The sequence below is a fragment of the Molothrus ater genome, unplaced genomic scaffold, assembly GCF_012460135.2.
Source record: "Molothrus ater isolate BHLD 08-10-18 breed brown headed cowbird unplaced genomic scaffold, BPBGC_Mater_1.1 matUn_MA122, whole genome shotgun sequence".
In the NCBI taxonomy this organism is placed as follows: Eukaryota; Metazoa; Chordata; class Aves; order Passeriformes; family Icteridae; genus Molothrus; species Molothrus ater.
Window position 1 is genome coordinate 156,635 of NW_023416576.1, and position 19,169 is coordinate 175,803.

Here is a 19,169-nt window from a genome sequence, read left to right on the forward strand (position 1 = left end):
CGCCCCGGCTGAGGCAGCGCCAAGATGGACACGCCCCCGTAAATAAATCACGCCCATAACAAAAGCCACGCCCCTCAGCTGTCAATCAAACGCAGGCGGGCCTTGGACCGTTTATTGGGGTGGGGGGAGCGGCGGGGCTTTCCCCTCCCCCTAAAGGCACTTCCATGGGGGCGGGGCTAAGGCTGGGGGGAGGGGCGGCCACGCTCCCATTGGCTGCTGTGCCCCGGGGGGCGGGGCGAAGCGGGGATCCCCCCCCCCAAAAAGGCACCCAGGGACCCCCCCCCCCCCAGGAGTCTCCCAGTAACCCCCAGCAGGCACTCGGTGTCCTCCCAGTAGCTCCCAGTAACCGCACGGAATTCCCAGTGACTCCCAGTTGTGTCCCAGTAACCGCAGAGAGCTCCCAGTGACTCCCAGTAAGCCCCAGTAGCCCTCAATGCTCCCCAGTAGCCTCCCAGTGACTCCCAGTAACCCCTAAAGGCCTCCCAGTGACTCCCAGTAACCCCTAAAGGCCTCCCAGTGACTCCCAGTAACCCCTAAAACCCTCCCAGTGACTCCCAGTTAACACTAGAAGCCTCCCAGTAACTCCCAGTAAACTCCAGTAGCCCTCAGACGCCTCCCAGTAACTCACCGCAAGTCCCAGTAACCCCCGAAAGCCTCCCAGTAAGCCCCAACAAACCCCAAGACACCTCCCAGTAACTCCCAGTAAAGCCTCAGACCTTCCCAGTGGCTCCCAGTACCCCCTGAACTCCCCCAGATCCCTCCCAGTGGCTCCCAGTAACCCCTCAACACCTCCCAGTAAAGCCCCAGACCCTCCCAGTAGCCCCCCAGTCCGTCCCAGTGCGTCCCAGTCAGGAGGAGGGGAACTGGCTGAGGAAGGCGCTGAAGTCGAGCTCGCCCAGGGAGGGCAGCGAGTCCTCCCCGCCCCCCCCCAGCTCCGCCCCCAGCCCCATTTCGGGGGGCGCCCCCGGGGCGGGGGGGGCCTGGCTCTGCACCAGGCGGGCGATGGCCTCGGGGTACGACATCAGCATGGGGGGACCCCCCCCAAAATCCTGGGCGGGAGGGGGGGGCAGCTCTGAAACCCCCCCCCCAAAATCTGGGGAGGGGTCCCCGAAGTTCGGGGGGAGCTCGGGGGGTCCCAGCAGGCGCTGGAGCTCCGAGGGGTTCAGGGGGTCCAGGGGGGGGAAGGGGGAGTCCCCCAAAAGGGCCCCAAAATCCAACTGGGGGGGGGTCACGCTGCTGGACCCCCCCCCACCCCCGATTTGGGGGATTTGGGGGGACCCCTCCTCAAATTGCAGCTGCAGCAGCGCCTCCGACAAAGGCTCGGCCTCGGCGGGGGGCGGCGCCCCCAGGAGCCCCCCGGGACCCCCGAAAGAGAAGGAGGGAGCTGGGGGGGGGGAGGGGAGGGTGAGGGAGGGGCTCAACGCCCCCCAATTTCCCCCATTGTCCCCCCAAAATCGCCCCCAGCCCCATTTACCCCTCCCCATTTACCCCCCAATCTCCCCCTCCCCAATTCCCTCCTTTCCTCCCACCACCCATTTCCCCCCCCCAGTCCCTCCCAGTCCCTCCCAGTGCTCCCAGTGCTCCCAGTTCCCCGCTCACCCGCACTGGGGGGGTTCTGGGGGGCCGGGGGGGCTCTCGAGGGCACCGCCAGGCGCCGGGGGGGCCGCGACTCGCTGGAGGCTGGAGCTGGGGGGGAAATGGGGGTCAGGGACCCCCCCAGGGACTCCAAATCCCCTCTGGACCCCAAAACCTCCTCAGAGACCACCCCAGGGACCCCAAATCCCCTCTGGACCCCAAAACCTCCTCAGAGACCCCCCCAGGGACCCCAAATCCCCTCTGGAGCCCCCCCAGGGACCCCAAACCCTCCTGGGATCCCCCAAATCTCCCGCAGGGACCCCCAGTTTCCCCTCCAGACCCGCCAGGGACCCCAATAATCCCCCCAAATCCCCCCCAAAGTCCCCCAGGGACCCCAATAATCCCCCCCAGGGACCCCAATAATCCCCTCAAATCCCCCCAAATCCCCCCGAATTCCCACCGGGCAGGGGGCTGCGCTGGATGAAGGAGCGGAACGTTTCCCGCGTCCGCTTGCGCTTCTCCTCGATGCACTGCAGGTCCCCTGCACCAGTGACACCAGTGACACCAGTTAGATCCCAGTGAGGCCTGGCACCTGCCTGAGACCCCCTGGGAGCCCCCAGACCCCTCCCCAAGCCCACCCTGGTGGGGCAGGAATAGGAAATCAATGGGAGCTGCAATGGGAATAGGGATCAATGGGATCCAGGGAGCCGGGAATGCCCCAAAGGGACCCGGGAATGTCCCAGAGTCACCTGAGGATGCCCCAAAGGGACCCTGGAGCCCCCCAAACCCACACTAAGGACCCCATAACTGCCCCATAGCCCCCTGCAGACCCCTCCCCAGGCCCACCCTGGTGGGGCAGGTAGCAGAAATCCACAGGGGCACTGCAACTCTATGGATCCAGAATGCCCCAAAGGGACCCCATAACAGCTCCTAGCCCCCCATAACTGCCTGTACCCCCCCCCATAACTGCCCCTAGCCCCCCATAACTGCCCCACAGCCCCCCGTAGCCCCCTCCCCAGGCCCACCCTGGTGGGGCAGGTATCTGAAGTCCACGGGGGCGCTGCGCTGGCGGTCCGAGGGCCGCTGCAGCTCCATGCGCACGGTGACCGGGGCGCGCAGCGCGGGGTCCCGGAAGGGCGGCGTGCGGAACACGATGGCGACCTGGCGGTGAACGTCGGCCTGCGCGAACGAGCCCTTGGCCTCCCAGCCCTCGGCCCAGAAACGGACCTCGATGTCCTCTGCGGGGACAGGGGGACACCGTGGGGACACCGTGGGACAGCAGGGGACACCAGGGGACAGGGACAGGGCATGGGGACAGGGACGGGGACAGGGACAGGGCATGGGGACAGGGACAGGGCATGGGGACACTGACAGGGACAGGGACAGGGCATGGGGACAGGGCATGGGGACAGGGACACGCATGGGGACACAGACACAGATATCCCCAGGTTTTGGGGGTCCCAGGTCCAGGGTGTCCCATTTTCGGGGTGTCCCCAGTTCAGGATGTCCCAGGTTTTGGGGTGTCCTGTTTTTGGGGTATTTTTGGGGTGTTTTTAGGGTGTTTTGGGGGTGTTTTTGTGGTGTTTTCAGGGTGTTTTCAGGGTGTTTTTGGGGTGTTGTTTTTGGGGTGTTTTCGGGGTGTTTTCAGGGCGTTGTTTTTGGGGTGTTGTTTTCAGGGTGTTTTCGGGCTGTCCCTCACCTTTCTGCACCTTGTCACACAGCAGGAAGATCTCGTCCCCGCCCCGGCAGCTCCCGGAGTTGCGGTTGACGCGGCAAATGCGCAGCTCGGCCGTGCTGGGGGCACCTGGGGACACAACGGGGTCACCACGGGGTCACCGGGGTCACCGGGGACACTGGGGGGGTCCCACAGGTGTCCCACAAGTGTCCCCAGGTGTGTCCCCAATGTCCCCCAGGTATCCCCAGGTGTGTCCCCAATGTCCCAGGTGTGTCCCCAGGTGTCCCCATTGCCCCCCCCCCGGTCACTCACGGTTGTCGTAGATGGGCTGGGACAGGACGGGGGGGAGGGGCCGCAGCCCCCCCGGGCCCCTCACCCACACCTGGAAGCAGAGCCGGACGGCGGCCAGGTCGTACTCGCCCCCGCGCTGCTCCGCCGGCACTGGAAACCAGCACAGACCAGTATGAACCAGTACAGACCAGTATATACCACTGTAAACCCATATAAACCACCATAAACCAGTATAACCCAGTGTAAACCAGTGACACCCCCAGGTCGTACTCACCCCCACGCTGCTCCACCAGCACTGCCCAGTATAAACCAATATAAACCAGTATAAACCAGTATAAACCAGTGACACCCCCAGGCACCCCCCAGTGATACCCCCAGGTCGTGCCCAGTATGGACCAGTATATCCCAGTACACACCAGTCCCCTCCCAGTGCCCTCCCAATCCCTTCCAGTCCTCTCCCAGTCCCTCCCAGTCCCTCCCAGTGCTCCCAGTACCGTTGAAGGGGTTGTTGTTGGTGCGGATCCGCTCGGCCACAGCCGCCTCCAGCTCTCGCTTCTTCACGCACTGAATCCCCAAATTCTGGAAACTGACCCCAAAATTGGGGAATTTGGGGGGGGTCAGGGCTCAGTTTGGATTTTGGGGTCCCCCCTGGACCCTTAAGGGAGGAGACCCCAAATTTTGGGGGCTCCCAGGAGTCCCAGGAGGGTTCTGGATTTTGGGAGTTCCCCCCCTTTTTTTGGGTGGTTCCACCTGAGCTCCCAGGGGTTCCCCAATATACTTGGGAGATACCACCTGCCCTCGAGAGGGGTTCCCCAATACAACGGGTGATCCTGCTGTTTTGGGGGGGGGGGGTTCCCCCGTCTTTTTTGGGGGTTCCCCAATTTTGGGGGAGGGATTTCCCCATTCCGGATGATCCCATCTGCCTTATACGGGAGGGGGGGGGGTTTCCCCAACATTTTGGGAGATACCACCTGCCTGATAGGGGGATTCCTCATATTTGGGATGGATCCCCCCGCAATTTTGGGTGGTCCCACCTGCCCTGGAGAGGGTTCCCCAATATTCTGGGAGATACTACCTGCTCTTTTGGGGGGTTCCCCAATTTTTGGGGGGGGTTGCCCAATTCTGAGTGATCCCACCTGCCCCATGGGGGTGTCCCCAAGGTTTTGGGAAGGTGTCCCCAATTTGGGGATGGTGTCCCTGAGGTTTCGGGGGTGTCCCCAATTTTGGGCAATCCCACCTGCCCCATGGGGGTGTCCCCGATTTTGGGGGTGGTGTCCCCAAGGTTTTTGGCGGGGTGTCCCCGATCTGGGGGGGGTTCCCCAATTTTGGATGATCCCATCGGCCCCATGGGGGTGTCCAGGATTTGGGGGGGGGGGGGGGTGTCCCCGATCTGGGGGGGGTGTCCCTGGTCTGGGGGGGTGTCCCGGATTTGGGGGGGGTCCCACCTGTGGATGCTGCGCTCGGGGCACAGCTCGGCCTCGTAGAAGCCGTCCCTGCAGTCTTTGCCCACCAGCTCGTGGGGGTGGGGGCGGTGGGGGGGGTCCTTGGTCACCAGCGACACCCGGACCCGCCCTGGGCCTCGGTAGTTGTTCACCTGTGGGGGTAAAAACTGGTTTGTACTGGTTTGGACTGGTTTGTACTGGTTTATACTGGGAGGCTCACGGGGATGCTGGGATGGGTCTGGGGGAGGCGGCTGCTGAACCCTCCCCCCCTACTGGGTGGACTGGGGGGGTCCCAGGCTGTTACTGGTGTGCACTGGTTTATACTGGGGTGCACTGGGACACTCGCACAGGTGGTGGGCAGGGGCTTGGGGGGCACTGGGGGGCTCAGGCAGGGTCCCAAGAAGGTACTAGTCTATACTGGTTTATACTGGTCTATACTGGGCTGCACTCACCCTGATGGTGGGGTGTGCCTTGGTGCTCTCGGTGCTGTGCTCCCTGGGGATGGGGGCACTGGGGGCGCTCAGGCAGGATGGATACCGGGGCGCACTGGTCTATACTGGTTTATACTGGTCTATACTGGTCCATACTGGGCTGCACTCACCCTGATGGTGGGGTGTGTCTTGGTGCTCTCGGTGCTGTGCTCCCCGGGGATGGGGGCACTGGGGGGGCTCAGGGAGGGTCCTGGGGGCTCAGGGGTGGCTCAGGCAGGGTCCCGGTGGTTACTGGTCTATACTGGTTTATACTGGTCTATACTGGGCTGCACTCACCCTGATGGTGGGGTGTGTCTTGGTGCTCTCGGTGCTGTGCTCCCCGGGGATGCTCCCGGCCGATCTCCCCTCGCATTTGTACCTGAACCTCATCCCGCGCTGCTTGGGCTGCTCCAGGATCTCCACGAACGGCGCCGCCCCCCCCGGCTCTGGGGGGGCACACGGAGGGGGGGGGTCCCGTCAGCCCCTCCCCCCAAACCCCCCCGGGGGGGTCCCGGACCGTCGGGACCCCCCCCGATCGCCCATCCCGGGGTGACCCCACTCACCTGGAGCGCCCCAGTCCTGCAGCAGGAAGGGCAGCAGGTCCGGGGGGGTCACTGCGGGGGCAATGGGGGCGTTAATGGGGAGGGGGCTTCGGGGGGAGGGGCTTCGGGGGGAGCATTGCAATGGGGGGGGTCACATTAAGGGGATGGGTCACATTAAGGGGGGGTCACATTAAGGGGGGGTGACATTAAGGGGAGGGGTCACATTAATGGGAGAGTGTCGCAATAAAAGGGGTCACTTTAAGGGGGGTCACATTGAGGGGTCACATTAAGGAGGGGTCACTTAAAGGGAGGGGTCGTTTTAAGGGAAGGGTCTCTTGACGGGGGTGTCACAATAAAAGGGGTCACATTAAGGGGAGGGGTCGCTTTTAGGGGGTCACTTTTAGGGGAGGGGTCGCATTAAGGGGAGGGGTCGCTTTAAAGGGGAAGGGTCATATTAATGGGGGATTGCTTATAAGAGAGGGGTCGCTTTTGAGAAGGGGTCATTTTAAGGGGGGGTCACTTTTAGGGGAGGGGTCGCATTGAGGGGCGGGGTCACTTAAAAGGGGAGGGGTCACACAAAGTGGGTGGGGGTCTTTTCACGGGGGTGTCGCATAAAACGGGGCCACTCCACCAGGAGGTCACTTTAGGGGAGGGGTCTCCCTCAAACCCCCCCACCCCCCAAGGAGCCGCCGCCCCCTCCTCTTTAACCTCCCCCCCCCCCCCCCCTTAAAGTGCCCTCACCCCCCCTCACCCCGCGACCCCCGGACGGCACCGGGAGCGGAACGGCCCCAAAACCCCCCCGGGGGGGTTCGGCACTCACCGTCCTCCATGTTGGGGGTCCGGAGGGTCCCGGGGGATCCCGGGGGTGTCCCGGGAGGTCCCGGGGGTGGGGGAAGGGCGGGGGGGGGGTCCCCCTCTTGCGCCGCCGCTCGCGGAAGCGCCGCGCGCCCCCACGTGACGCAGCTGCCGGGAAAGCCCCGCCCACTCACGGGCGCTCCCGCCAACCGGAGGCGGAGCCGGGGCGGGGCTAAAAAGGGAAAGGGGCGTGGCCGCATCCCGGAAGCGCGTCGGGCCGGCCGGAAGCGGAGGCCGGGAGGAGAATGGCGGAGGTGGGGAGCGGGCGGGGGGGGGGCAGCGCGCAGGGGGTTCGGGGACCCTCCCGAGGGGTTCCGGGAGCCTCCCGAAGGGTTCGGGGACCCCCCGAATCCCCCGAGGGGGTTTTGGGGCCCTCCCGGCCCTGACGAGGCCCCGCCCCCGCAGGGGGAGGTGTCCGAGGGCTGCCGCCTGCCCGTGCTGCGCCGTAACCAGGACAACGAGGATGAGTGGCGTGAGTCGGGGCGGGGCTTAGCGCGGGGGGCGGCCAATCAGGACATGGGGGCGGGGCTGCGGAGGGGGCGGGGGCTGAGGCAAAGGGCGGGAAGCGGGAGGGAGGGGCGGGGCCTGGGGAAGGGAAGGGGCGGGGGAGTGAGAGGGGGCGTGGTTTGCGCTGAGGGGCGGGGCGCTTTTGGGGCGTGGTGTGAGGAAGGGGCGGGGCCTGGCCCCCGGGGGTGTCGGGGGTCCCAAGGGGGTTTAGGGACATGAGGGGGTAATGGGGGGGGTTTGGGGACAGCCCAGAGTGGGGGGAGGTCCCTGGGGGGAATTTGGGGGTCCCTGTGGTGGCTTTGGGGGGGTCCCTGGGGCGGTTTGGGGGTCCCTGAGTGGGTTTTGGGGGTCCCTGTGGGAGTGTTGGGGGTCCCTGGGTGTGTTTTGGGGGATCCCTGGGTGGGTTTTGGGGGTCCTTGGTGGGTTTTGGGGGGTCCCTGGGGGGGATCCCCAGAAGGGGGTCAGTGGTGACCCCCCCTCGTTGCAGCACTGGCCGAGATCCTGAGCGTGAAGGACATCAGCGGGAGGAAACTGTTCTACGTGCACTACATCGACTGTGAGTGACACTGGGGACAGGGGGGACATCGAGGGGACATGGGGGGACAGCAGGGACAGGGGGGACACAGGGACATGGGGACATATGAGGGCATGAGGACACGGGGACATGTGGGGGACACGGGGGACGTGGGGGAGATGGGGACATGGGGGGGACAGAGGGTGGTCACAAGGGTCATTGGGGGGTCATGGGTGGCATTGGGGTGGCATTGTCACCCTGTGTGTGTCCCCAGGGATGGATGGGTGCTGGGGTGGCATTGTCACCCTGTGTGTGTCCCCAGGGCCGGGGTGGGCACACTGGCGGTGCTGGGGTGGCATTGTCACCCTGTGTGTGTCCCCTGTCCCCAGTCAACAAGCGCCTGGACGAGTGGGTGACCCACGACCGGCTGGACCTGAAGCGGGTGCAGGTGCCCCGCAAGGAGGCCAAAACCCCCACCAAGAACGGCCTGCCCGGGTCACGGCCCGGCTCCCCCGACAGGGACACGGTGAGGGGGACAGGGGGACATGGGGACATGGGGGGACATGGGGACATGGGGGGGGACATGGGGGACATGGGGGGTCACGGCCCGGCTCCCCCGACAGGGACACAGTGAGGGGGACAGGGGGGGACATGGGGACATGGGGGCCACAAGGACATAGAGGGGACATGGAAGGACATGGGGACATGGGGGGACAGGGAGACACAGCGAAGGACACCGGGGACGTGGGGGACACACGGGGACAGAGGTGACGTGGGGACAGCAGGATGGGGACAGGGGACATTGTCGGGACAGGAGAGCGGCTGGGACAGGTGCAGGTGACAGCGCAAGCACAGCCTTGAGCAGGGCCAGCACTGAGGGGACACACGGGGGGGACACAGGGACAGGGGACACTCGGAGCCGTTGGGGACAGACCTGGAGTCCCCAAACCCCCTCGAGGTGGGGACACTCACCCCCGTGGCAGGGACATCCCCTGGGGACACCCCTTGGGGGGTGGTGACATCCCCAGGACCCACCCCGGACCCCTGGGGACATCTCTGACCCCTCGGGGACATCCCCAGCCCCTTTAGGGGACCTTGGGGACATTTCTGAACCTTTCAAGGGACTCTGGGGACATTCTCAACTTCTTGGAGACATCCCTGGTCCCTTGGGGACATCCCCGACCCCTCTAAGGGGACCCTGGGGACATTTCCAACCCTTTCAAGGGACCCTGGGGACATCCCTGACCCCTCTAAGAGGACCCTGGGGACATCTCTGACCTCTTGGGCACATCCCTGACCCCTCTAAGGGGACCTTAGGGACATCCCTGACTCCTTGGGGACATCTGTGACCCTTTTAAGGGACCTTGGGGACATCCCCAACCCCTTGGGGACATCCCTGGCCCCTTTAAGGGGACTCTGGGGACATCCCTGACCCCTCTAAGGGGACTCTGGGGACATCTCTGACCCCTTGGGGACATCCCCAACCCCTTTAAGGGACACTGGGGACACCCCTGTCCCCTCGAGGCCACCCCCACCCCCTTTAGGACCCGGGGAGGGGGCGCGGGGGGTGCCGGGAGGGCCCCGAGCCGTGGTGGCTTTGTCCCCTCCGTGTCCCCTGGGTGTCCCCTGGGTGTCCCCCTAAACCCTCCTCTTCCTCCCGGCGCAGAGGAAGAGCCTGGAGCTGGCGCTGCCGGTGGCCAGCGGGAAGAGTTTGCCAGGGCCACCACCGGGGCCGCCACCGGGGCCACCCCTGGGGCCACCAGGGCCACCGGCGGGGCCACCAGCAGGGCCACCAGCAGGGCCACCAGCAGGGCCACCACCAATCACGCTCCGCTTGCACCTGCCCAAGGAGAGCGAGGCCGAGCCCCCCCAGCGCCCCACGGTAACGCCCGGGGGCCCCACATGTCCCCAGATGTCCCCAAATGTCCCCAGGGTCCCTCAATGTCCTCAAATGTCACCAGGGTCCCCAATGGCTCCAGTGTCCCCAATGGCTCAAATGTCCCCAGGGTCCCTGATGCCCCCATTGTCCCCAATGACCCCAGTGGCCCCAGGGTCCCCAAATGTCCCCAATGTCCCCAGGGTCCCTGATGCCCCCATTGTCCCCAATGACCCCAGTGGCCCCAGGGTCCCCAAATGTCCCCAGTGTCCCCAGCTGGCCCCAAAAGCAGCCCCAGAAATGGCCCCTGGCAGGTCCCTGTCCCCAGGGGTCCCTGTCCCCACAGCCGGGTGTCCCCTGAGCCTCCCCTTCCTCAGGTGTACTGGGAACACTGGGAGGGACTGGGATGAACTGGGATGGACTGGGAGGGATTGGGAGAGACTGGGACGGACTGGGATGGACTGGGACGGACTGGGACAGACTGGGAGGGACTGGGAGAGATTGGGATGGACTGGGATGGACTGGGAGGGACTGGGATGAACTGGGATGGACTGGGAGGGATTGGGAGAGAGTGGGACAGACTGGGATGGACTGGGACAGACTGGGAGAGATTGGGATGGGCTGGGACAGACTGGGAGGGACTGGGATGGATTGGGAGGGACTGGGATGGATTGGGATGGACTGGGAGGGATTGGGATGGACTGGGAGGGACTGGGATGGACTGGGAGGGACTGGGATGGACTGGGATGAGCTGAACTGGTCTGAACTGGTCTGCACTGGTCCCAGAAGCGCAAGGTCGAGGTTGTGTCCCCGGCCACGCCCGTCCCCGCCCCCACCGAGACCTCGCAGGCGTCCGTGTTCCCCCAGGTGAGCCCGGCTCCAGTATGGACCAGTAACACACCAGTAACCAACCAGTAACACACCAGTATGGACCAGTAACACACCAGTAACACGCCAGTAACACCAGTAACCAACCAGTAACACACCAGTATGGACCAGTAACACACCAGTAACACGCCAGTAACACCAGTAACACACCAGTAACACCAGTACGGCCCAGTAACACCCATCACACACCAGTAATAACCCATAACTACCAGTAACTACCACCAGTAACACCAGTAACACACCAGTAACACACCAGGATGGACCAGTAACACCAGTAACACCTGTATGGACCAGGAACACGCCAGTAACACCAGTAACACACCAGTAACTGACCAGTAACACCAGTAACCAACCAGCAACACCCGTCACACACCAGTAACACCAGTAGGTGACCAGTAACACACCAATCACACATTGGGTGTGATCTGGAGTTATTTTGGGGCAGTTTTGGGGTGTTTTGTGGTGATTTTGGGCAATTTGGGGTGATTTTGGGGGGATTTGGGAGGATTTCAGGCAGTTTTGGGGTGGTTTGGGGGTGATTTATGGTGATTTGGGGGGGGTTGTGGTGATTTGGGGTAAATCTGAGGTAATTTTTGAGTGTTTTAAAAGTGTTTTGGGATGTTTTGGGATATTTGGGGGTGGTTTTGGGGCTGATTTTGGGGGTGATTTTGGGGGTGCTTTGGGGGGGTTCCAGGTGCTGACCCCCCCCCTCTCCCCCCAGAACGGCTCCGCTCGCCGGGCGGTGGCGGCACAGCCGGGCCGGAAGAGGAAATCGGCGTGTCTGGGGACAGACGAGGTGGGGACACCTGGGGACACCTGGGGACACCTGGGGACACACCTGGGACACACCAGGGACACACCTGGGGACACACCTGGGACACACCTGGGACACACCAGGGACACACCTGGGGACACACCTGGGGACACCTGGGACACACCTGGGACACCTGGGACACACCTGGGGACACCTGGGACACACCTGGGGACACCAGGGACACACCTGGGGGGACACCTGGGGACACCTGGGGACACACCTGGGACACACCTGGGGACACCTGGGACACACCTGGGACACACCAGGGACACACCTGGGGACACACCTGGGGACACCTGGGACACACCTGGGACACACCTGGGGACACACCTGGACACACCTGGGGACACCTGGGACACACCTGGGGACACCTGGGGACACACCTGGGGACACACCTGGGGACACCTGGGACACACCTGGGACACACCTGGGACACCTGGGACACACCGGGGACACACCTGGGGACACACCTGGGGACACCTGAGACACACCTGGGGACACCTGGGACACACCTGGGACACACGTGGGGACACACCTGGGGACACCTGGGACACACCTGGGACACACCTGGGACACACCTGGGGACACACCTGGGGACACACCTGGGGACACACCTGGGACACACCTGGGGACACACCTGGGACACTTGTGTGACATCCTTGGGACACCTGGGACACTTGGGGACAGTGGGGGGGAGGGGCTGCCCCATCCCTGTCCCCATCCCTGTCCCCAGGACTCCCAGGACTCCTCGGATGGGGCCCCCTCACCCCCCAGGATGACGGGCAGCCTGGTGTCCCCATCCCTGACCCCATCCCTGTCCCCATCCCTGTCCCCAGGACTCCCAGGACTCCTCGGATGGAGCCCCCTCAGCCCCGAGGATGACGGGCAGCCTGGTGTCCGACCGCAGCCACGACGACATCGTCACCAGGATGAAGAACATCGAGTGCATCGAGCTGGGCCGGCACCGCCTCAAGCCCTGGTACTTCTCTCCGTACCCGCAGGAGCTGACGGGGCTCCCCGTGCTCTACCTGTGCGAGTTCTGCCTCAAGTACGCCACAGCCTGCGCTGCCTGCAGAGGCACCTGGTAAAGGGGCACGGGGGGCATTTGGGGCGGGCAGGGAGGTTTGGGGGGGGGTTTAGGTGGGTTTAGGGGATTTGGGGGAGTTTTCAGGGAGGTTTAAGGGGAGTTTAGGTGGTTTAGGGGGATTTGGGGGGGGTTTAGGTGGGTTTAGGGGGATTTGGGAGGGTTTAGGTGGGTTTAGGGGGATTTGGGGGGGTTTCAGGAGGTTTGGGGGGGGTTTAGGTGGGTTTAGGGGATTTGGGGGGGGTTTAGGTGGGTTTAGGGGGCATTTGGGGGAGTTTAGGTGGGTTTAGGGGGATTTGGGGGGGTTTAGGTGGGTTTAGGGGATTTGGGGGAGGTTTAGGTGGGTTTAGGGGGCATTTGGGGGAGTTTAGGTGGGTTTAGGGGCTTTTGGGGGGAGTTTAGGTGGGTTTAGGGGGGATTTGGGGGGAGTTTAGGGGGATTTTGGGGGAGTTTCAGGAGGTTTAAGGGGAGTTTAGGTGGGTTTAGGGGGATTTTTGGGGGGTTTAGGTGGGTTTAGGGGGATTTGGGGGGGTTTAGGTGGGTTTAGGGGGATTTGGGGGGGTTTCAGGGAGGTTTAAGGGGAGTTTAGGTGGGTTTAGGGGCATTTGGGGGGAGTTTAGGGGGATTTGGGGGATTTGGGGGAGTTTCAGGGAGGTTTAAGGGGAGTTTAGGAGGGTTTAGGGGGATTTGGGGAAGTTTCAGGGAAGCTTGGGGGAGTTTTAGCAGGATTTGGGGAATTTTAGGGGGCTTTGGGGGGAGTTTGGGGGAGTTCAGGAGGATTTGGGGGAGTTTCGGGGAGTTTAGGGCGGTTTGGGGGAGTTCTAGGGGGATTTGGGGGAGTTTTAGGGGAGTTTAGGGCAGTTTGGGGGAGTTTTGAGAGGCAGGACAAAGCTGGACACAAGGATCCCTGAATTGGGGCATCCCCAGAGGGATTTGAGGAGATTTTGGGGGGGTTTCAAGGGGATTTGGACACCCTCTTACCCCCAATTCCCTCCCCTTAAACTCCCCCCATTTCTTCTCCCCGATTTCCCTTTTCCTCCCTTTCTTCCCTCCCCATTTTCACCCCTGATCTTCCCCTTCCATCCCCCACCCCAACCCCCCCAAAACCCCCCAAAAACCCCCCCAAACCCCCCCAGACCAAGTGTGACCTGCGGCACCCCCCTGGCAATGAGATTTACCGCAAGGGCACCATCTCCTTCTTCGAGATCGACGGCCGCAAGAACAAGGTCAGGGGGGCTTGGGGGGCTCTGGGGAGGGTCCCGGGGGGCTCCCCCCAATCCCACCCCCGCTGAGCCCCCCGGGACCTCTCCCCAGAGCTATTCCCAGAACCTCTGCCTCCTGGCCAAGTGTTTCCTGGACCACAAGACCCTTTACTACGACACCGACCCCTTCCTCTTCTACGTCATGACCGAGTACGACTGCAAAGGCTTCCACATCGTGGGCTACTTCTCCAAGGTGGGGGGCCTGGGGGATTTGGGGGGATTTTGAGGGGATTTGAGGGGATTTTGAGGAGTCTGGAGGGGATTTTGGGGGGCTTTGGGGGGCCTGGAGGGGAATTTGTGGGGGTCTAGGGGGATTTGGGGCATCTGGAGGGGATTTAGGGGGGATTTGTGGTGTCTGGGGGGCATTTGGGGGGACTTGTGGTGTCTGGGGGGCATTGGAGGGAGAATTGGGGGGTCTGGAGGGGATTTGAGAGAATTTGGAGGGGATTTGAGGTGGATTTGGGGGGTCTGGAAGGGGTTTGGGGAGAATTTGGGGGGAAATTCGGGTGTTTGAGGGAGTGGATGGGAGCACTGAGGGATGGAGGAGCGGGGAAGGGGGGGACACAGGGAATTTGGGAATTGCTGAGGGATTTTGGGGTGGTCCCAGGGGTTTTTGGGATCCGATCCTGGGGATTTTCAGGTGGAGTCCCAGAGACTTTTGGGGTGGTCCCGTGGGTTTCTGAGGTGGTCCCAGAAGTTTCTGGGGTCCCATGCTGGGGTTTCCTGCAGGAGAAGGAGTCGACCGAGGATTACAACGTGGCCTGCATCCTGACCCTGCCCCCGTACCAGCGCCGCGGCTACGGCAAGCTGCTCATCGAGTTCAGTCAGTGCCCCCAGAGCCCACCCCAAACCCTGGGGAACCCCAAACCCACCCCAAACCCCAGCCCAAACCCTGGGGAACCCCAAACCTCAGCCCAAACCCACCCCAAACCCCAGCCCAAACCCCGGGGAACCCCAAACCCACCCCAAACCCCAGCCTAAACCCCAGCCCAAACCCTGGGAAACCCAAAACTCTACCCCAAACCCTGGGAAACCCCATATCCCACCCCAAACCCTGGGAAATCTCAAATCCCATCCCAAATCCCACTCCCAACCTCTGGGAACACCCAAATCCCACCCCAAACTCACCCCAAACCCTTGGGAAATCCCAAATCCTACCCCAAATCCCCCTCCACCCCCCACATCACCTGTCCCACCTCTCCCATTGTCCCTCACCTGTCCCCCCCCGTCCCCTCTGTTTCACCTGTCCCCTGTCCCCCTCACCTGTCCCCTCTGTTTCACCTGTCCCCTGTCCCCCCCCGTCCCCTCTGTTTCACCTGTCCCCTGTCCCCCCCCTGTCCCCTCTGTTTCACCTGTCCCCTGTCCCCCTCACCTGTCCCTCTCTTGTCCCACCTATCCCAGTCCTGTCCCCGCCTGTCCCCTCAGTGTCCCCCGTCCCTCCCCAGCCCCTCACCTGTCTCACCTGGCGCAGGTTACGAGCTGTCCAAGGTGGAGGGCAAGACGGGCACCCCCGAGAAGCCGCTCTCGGACCTGGGGCTGCTCTCGTACCGCAGTTATTGGTCCCAGACCATCCTGGAGATCCTCATGGGGCTCAAGGCCGAGGCTGGCGAGCGGCCCCAGATCACCATCAAGTGAGACACGCCCCCTTCCCGCGGCCACGCCCCCTTCCCCACGGCCACGCCCCCTCCATTCCCCTTATAGACCCTCACCCTGAGGCTCCACCCCTTCCCAAAGCCCCGCCCACACAGCAGAATTCACAATACTGACAGGTCACTCATGCCACGCCCCTTCATAAAGCCACACCCCTTTCTCTGAGGCTCCACCTCTTCCCAAAGCTCCGCCTACACTGAGCAATACCCAATATGGGCAGCTTATTCAGGCCACGCCCATTTACAGAAGACACGCCCCTTTTGTGCCACAAGGATCCTCCCCCTCCCCAAAGCCCCGCCCACCACAAGGGGCACGACAGCGTCTCCAGGCCACACCCACCCTGCCAAAAGCCACACCTGAGACTCCGCCCCACCTGTCAATCATTGCTGAGCATGGCAGAACACCTCCTCCAGGCCACGCCCCCAAAGTTTAACCACGCCCCCCATTTGAGGCTCCACCCCCTCATTTTCCCAACCTGGGTGGGGTTTGGGGGTGTCAGGTGGGTCTGGGGGATTTTGGGGAGTTTTGGGGGGTTTGGGGGGGGTCAGGGCGTGGAGCCCCCCCTGATTTGCCCCTCCCCCAGTGAGATCAGCGAGATCACGAGCATCAAGAAGGAGGACGTGATCTCCACCCTGCAGTACCTGAACCTCATCAACTACTACAAGGTGGGACCCCAACACACCTGGGGGGCCATGAAATACCTCCCTGTGTCCCCCTTTGGACATCTGGCTGACACACCTGTGCACACCTGACACACCTGTGCACACCTGTCCCACCTGTGCATACCTGTGCACACCTGTCCCGCAGGGTCAGTACACCCTGACACACCTGTCCCACCTGTACAGGGTCAGTACATCCTGACACACCTGTGCACACCTGTACAGGGTCAGTACCCCCTGACACACCTGTGCACACCTGTCCTTGCAGGGCCAGTACATCCTAACTCACCTGTACACAACTATCCCACCTATACACATCTGTGAACACCCATCTCACCTGTCCCCACAGGGTCAGTACACCCTGACACACCTGTGCACACCTCTCCCGCAGGGTCAGTACACCCTGACGCACCTGTCCCGCAGGGTCAGTACATCCTGGCACACCTGTACAGTGTCAGTACACCCTGACACACCTGTGCACAACTGTACAGTGTCAGTACACCCTGACACACCTGTCCCACCTGTCCCACAGGGTCAGTACACCCTGACACACCTGTGCACACCTGTACAGTGTCAGTACACCCTGACACACCTGTCCCACAGGGTCAGTACACCCTGACACACCTGTCTCACCTGTCCCACCTGTCCCACAGGGTCAGTACACCCTGACACACCTGTGCAGGGTCAGTACACCCTGACACACCTGTCCCACCTGTGCACACCTGTCCCACAGGGTCAGTACACCCTGTCCCACCTGTGCACACCTGTCCCACAGGGTCAGTACATCCTGACGCTGTCCGAGGACATCGTGGAGGGCCACGAGCGCGCCATGCTCAAGCGTTTGCTGCGCATCGACGCCAAGTGCCTCCACTTCACCCCCAAGGACTGGAGCAAGCGCGGGAAATGGTGAGGCCACGCCCACCCGGGCCACGCCCACGCAGGACACACCCAGGCTACGCCCTGCCAGGTCTGGCCACGCCCCATTGGGCCACGCCCCCTGTGTTACCTGGCGCCGCTCATTAAACAGCACCTGGCCCCGCCCACGCCTGGCGCTGCAAATCCTTTATTGACCATAAAGGGGTGGGGGTTGATCAGGCCACGCCCACTGTGGGAGTGGCTTTGGAATGCTCCTCCCACTGTGGACATGGCATCGAGTGTGGGTGTGGCTTTGGGAGGCTCCACCCACAGTGGGGGAGGCATCATTTGTGGGTGGAGCCTCCTATGAACATATTTGGTCTTTTAAATAAAGTAGGTGGAGCTTCCACAGGCTCCACCCACACTGGGAGGGCCTCCAGGCACTCTGAGTTAAACAAGCCCCACCCACTGGGTGTGACCAGCTATGTTAATGAGGTGGGCATGGCTGCAGTTGATCCATTGATGTCATGGAAAGGTGTGGCTTGCACAAGCTCCACCCCCCTCTGGGCGTGGCCTGTCATGGTTCCGCCTCCTCCTCGCTGTCCTCAGTCACAGGGGCGTGGAGCTGGGGGAGGGGCACAGTCAGGGGGGGCCAGAGACCCCCACATGTGACCCCAGACCCCCCAAATGTGCCCCTAACCCAAAATGTGACCCCAGACCCCCCAAAAGTGACCCTGAACCCCCAAATGTGACCCCAAACCCCAAAGGTGACCCTGGACCCCCAGATGTGATCTCAGAGCCCCCAAAGGTGACTCCAAACCCCCCCAAATGTGACCCTAAATCCCCAAATGACACCCCAAGCCCCCAAAATGAGACCCTGGATCCCCCAAAGGTGACCCCAGACCCCCCCAGTCATGGCCCCAACCCCCCCAAATGTGACCCCAGAACCGTCCGACCCCCCCAAATACGACCCCAAGCCCCCAAATTGTGACCCCAGCTCCCCCAAATGTGATCCCAGTCCCCCAAATGCACCCCCAACCCCCCCAAAATGTGCCCCCAAGTGCCCCCCCAGACTCACGGCCTGGGCCAGGGGTCCCCACTGCAGGGCCCGGGCCAGGCCCCGCCCGGGGGGGGGGACGGTGTCACCCCCCCAGTCCGTGATGGCCCCGAACGTCCCCGTCACTGTCACCGACCCGGCCTGGGGGGCAAAGGGCAGGGGGACATGGGGCTGAGACCCCCCAAGAGGGGAAATTGGGGGGCTGAGACCCCCAGGAGGGGCTGAGACCCCCGGGAGGGGAAAAGGGGGGGGGGGGGGGTCTGAGCCCCATGGAGGGGGTCTGGGGTGGGGAGGGGTCTCTGCCCCAAGGATGAATTTTGGGGGTCTCTTCCTCACCTGGGGGTCGCCCAGGGGGGGCTCTCCGGGCTCCCCCCCCCTCAGCACCACCCCCGTGTAGCCGGGGGGCAGCGGCAGCTCCCGACCCCCCAAACGGCGCCCCCGGAACGAGGCCCAGAGATCTGGGGGGGCGGGGGGACAGAGTGAGGGGCGGAGGGACCCCCAAAACCTCCCTGGGATCCCCAAAAACCTCCCCCTGATCCCCAACACCTGCCTGGGACTCCCCAAACGGCGCCCCCGGAACGAGGCCCAGAGATCTGGTGGGGGACCCCAAAAACACCCCCAGAACCTCCCCGGGACCCCCAAACGTCCTTGGGACCCCCAAACACCCCCCCAGAACCTCCCTGGGACCCTCAAAAACCCGACCCAGACCCCCAAACCGGCCCCCACCCCATTCCCAGAGCCCCCCGCCCGACCCCTTCAAGCCCAATCCCACCCCCCCAGTTCAGGGTCCCCTCAGGATCCCCTCGCGGCCCTCACCGCCGCCCGGGCCGGGCCGCGCCCTCAGGAACGCGGCCACAGGGGCGGGTCCGTCGTGCTGGACCCGGCAGGGCAGGAGCTGGACCGGGAGCGGCTCCGGGGGAGCCCCGGCAGGAACCCGGACCCGAACCGGAGCCGCCATTTTAGATGGGAGGGGGAATTAGGAGGAAGTGACGTCAGAGCGCGCCGGAAGCGGCGGGAGACGCCATTTTGGAGGGAATAAAGATGGCGGCGCCCATGGGGAGGAAAGATGGCGGAAGTGGGAAGTGCAAGGAATGATGGGAGATGTGGTTTGGGGTCGGGGGGGGCTTTTAAGCCCCTCCCCGTGTACTGGGAC

At 63.4% G+C, this 19,169-nt stretch overlaps 3 protein-coding genes across 3 annotated transcripts; 1 reads left to right on the forward strand and 2 right to left on the reverse strand.

Annotated features, from left to right (window-relative positions):
* Positions 1-56: 56 nt before the first annotated feature.
* Positions 57-7,316, reverse strand: RELA (RELA proto-oncogene, NF-kB subunit). Its single transcript, XM_054518266.1, has 12 exons — positions 7,256-7,316; positions 6,816-7,104; positions 6,017-6,067; positions 5,751-5,899; positions 4,987-5,135; positions 4,036-4,127; positions 3,563-3,691; positions 3,275-3,379; positions 2,601-2,813; positions 2,036-2,116; positions 1,600-1,686; positions 57-1,384 (listed from the first exon to the last, which is right to left on the reverse strand). The coding sequence occupies exons 2-12, from the start codon at positions 7,048-7,050 to the stop codon at positions 849-851; spliced, it is 1,827 nt and encodes a 608-aa protein (XP_054374241.1). The 5' UTR covers positions 7,051-7,104; positions 7,256-7,316; the 3' UTR covers positions 57-848.
* On the forward strand, positions 7,050-17,147 carry LOC118701041 (histone acetyltransferase KAT5-like). The gene is given in 15 exon segments (XM_036405617.1): positions 7,050-7,104; positions 7,256-7,322; positions 7,845-7,913; positions 8,261-8,397; positions 9,538-9,753; positions 10,534-10,614; positions 11,357-11,431; positions 12,286-12,499; positions 12,502-12,533; positions 13,670-13,759; positions 13,848-13,988; positions 14,525-14,618; positions 15,267-15,426; positions 16,029-16,110; positions 16,880-17,147. Coding segments are annotated over 15 exon segments (1,602 nt in total). The 5' UTR covers positions 7,050-7,095; the 3' UTR covers positions 17,015-17,147.
* A 4-nt stretch (positions 17,148-17,151) lies between these two features.
* On the reverse strand, positions 17,152-19,168 carry LOC118701045 (ribonuclease H2 subunit C-like). The gene is made up of 4 exons (XM_036405622.2): positions 18,833-19,168; positions 18,353-18,474; positions 18,038-18,157; positions 17,152-17,584 (listed from the first exon to the last, which is right to left on the reverse strand). The coding sequence occupies exons 1-4, from the start codon at positions 18,972-18,974 to the stop codon at positions 17,537-17,539; spliced, it is 432 nt and encodes a 143-aa protein (XP_036261515.1). The 5' UTR covers positions 18,975-19,168; the 3' UTR covers positions 17,152-17,536.
* Position 19,169: the final 1 nt, after the last annotated feature.

What these genes read in the sequence shown, in the direction of transcription:
- RELA (XM_054518266.1), bottom strand. Translation starts at nt 7,050, where the DNA reads ATGCGGCCACGCCCCTTTCCCTTTTTAGCCCCGCCCCGGCTCCGCCTC. An exon ending in CCAGCCCATCTACGACAACC is followed by an intron (nt 3,380 to 3,562) that starts GTGAGTGACCGG and finishes TTGTGTCCCCAG; the next exon opens with GTGCCCCCAGCACGGCCGAG. An exon ending in GTGTGACAAGGTGCAGAAAG is followed by an intron (nt 2,814 to 3,274) that starts GTGAGGGACAGC and finishes CTGTCCCCGCAG; the next exon opens with AGGACATCGAGGTCCGTTTC.
- LOC118701045 (XM_036405622.2), bottom strand. Translation starts at nt 18,974, where the DNA reads ATGGCGGCTCCGGTTCGGGTCCGGGTTCCTGCCGGGGCTCCCCCGGAG. An exon ending in CCCCCCTGGGCGACCCCCAG is followed by an intron (nt 18,158 to 18,352) that starts GTGAGGAAGAGA and finishes TTTGCCCCCCAG; the next exon opens with GCCGGGTCGGTGACAGTGAC. An exon ending in GGGGACCCCTGGCCCAGGCC is followed by an intron (nt 17,585 to 18,037) that starts GTGAGTCTGGGG and finishes CCCCTCCCCCAG; the next exon opens with CTCCACGCCCCTGTGACTGA.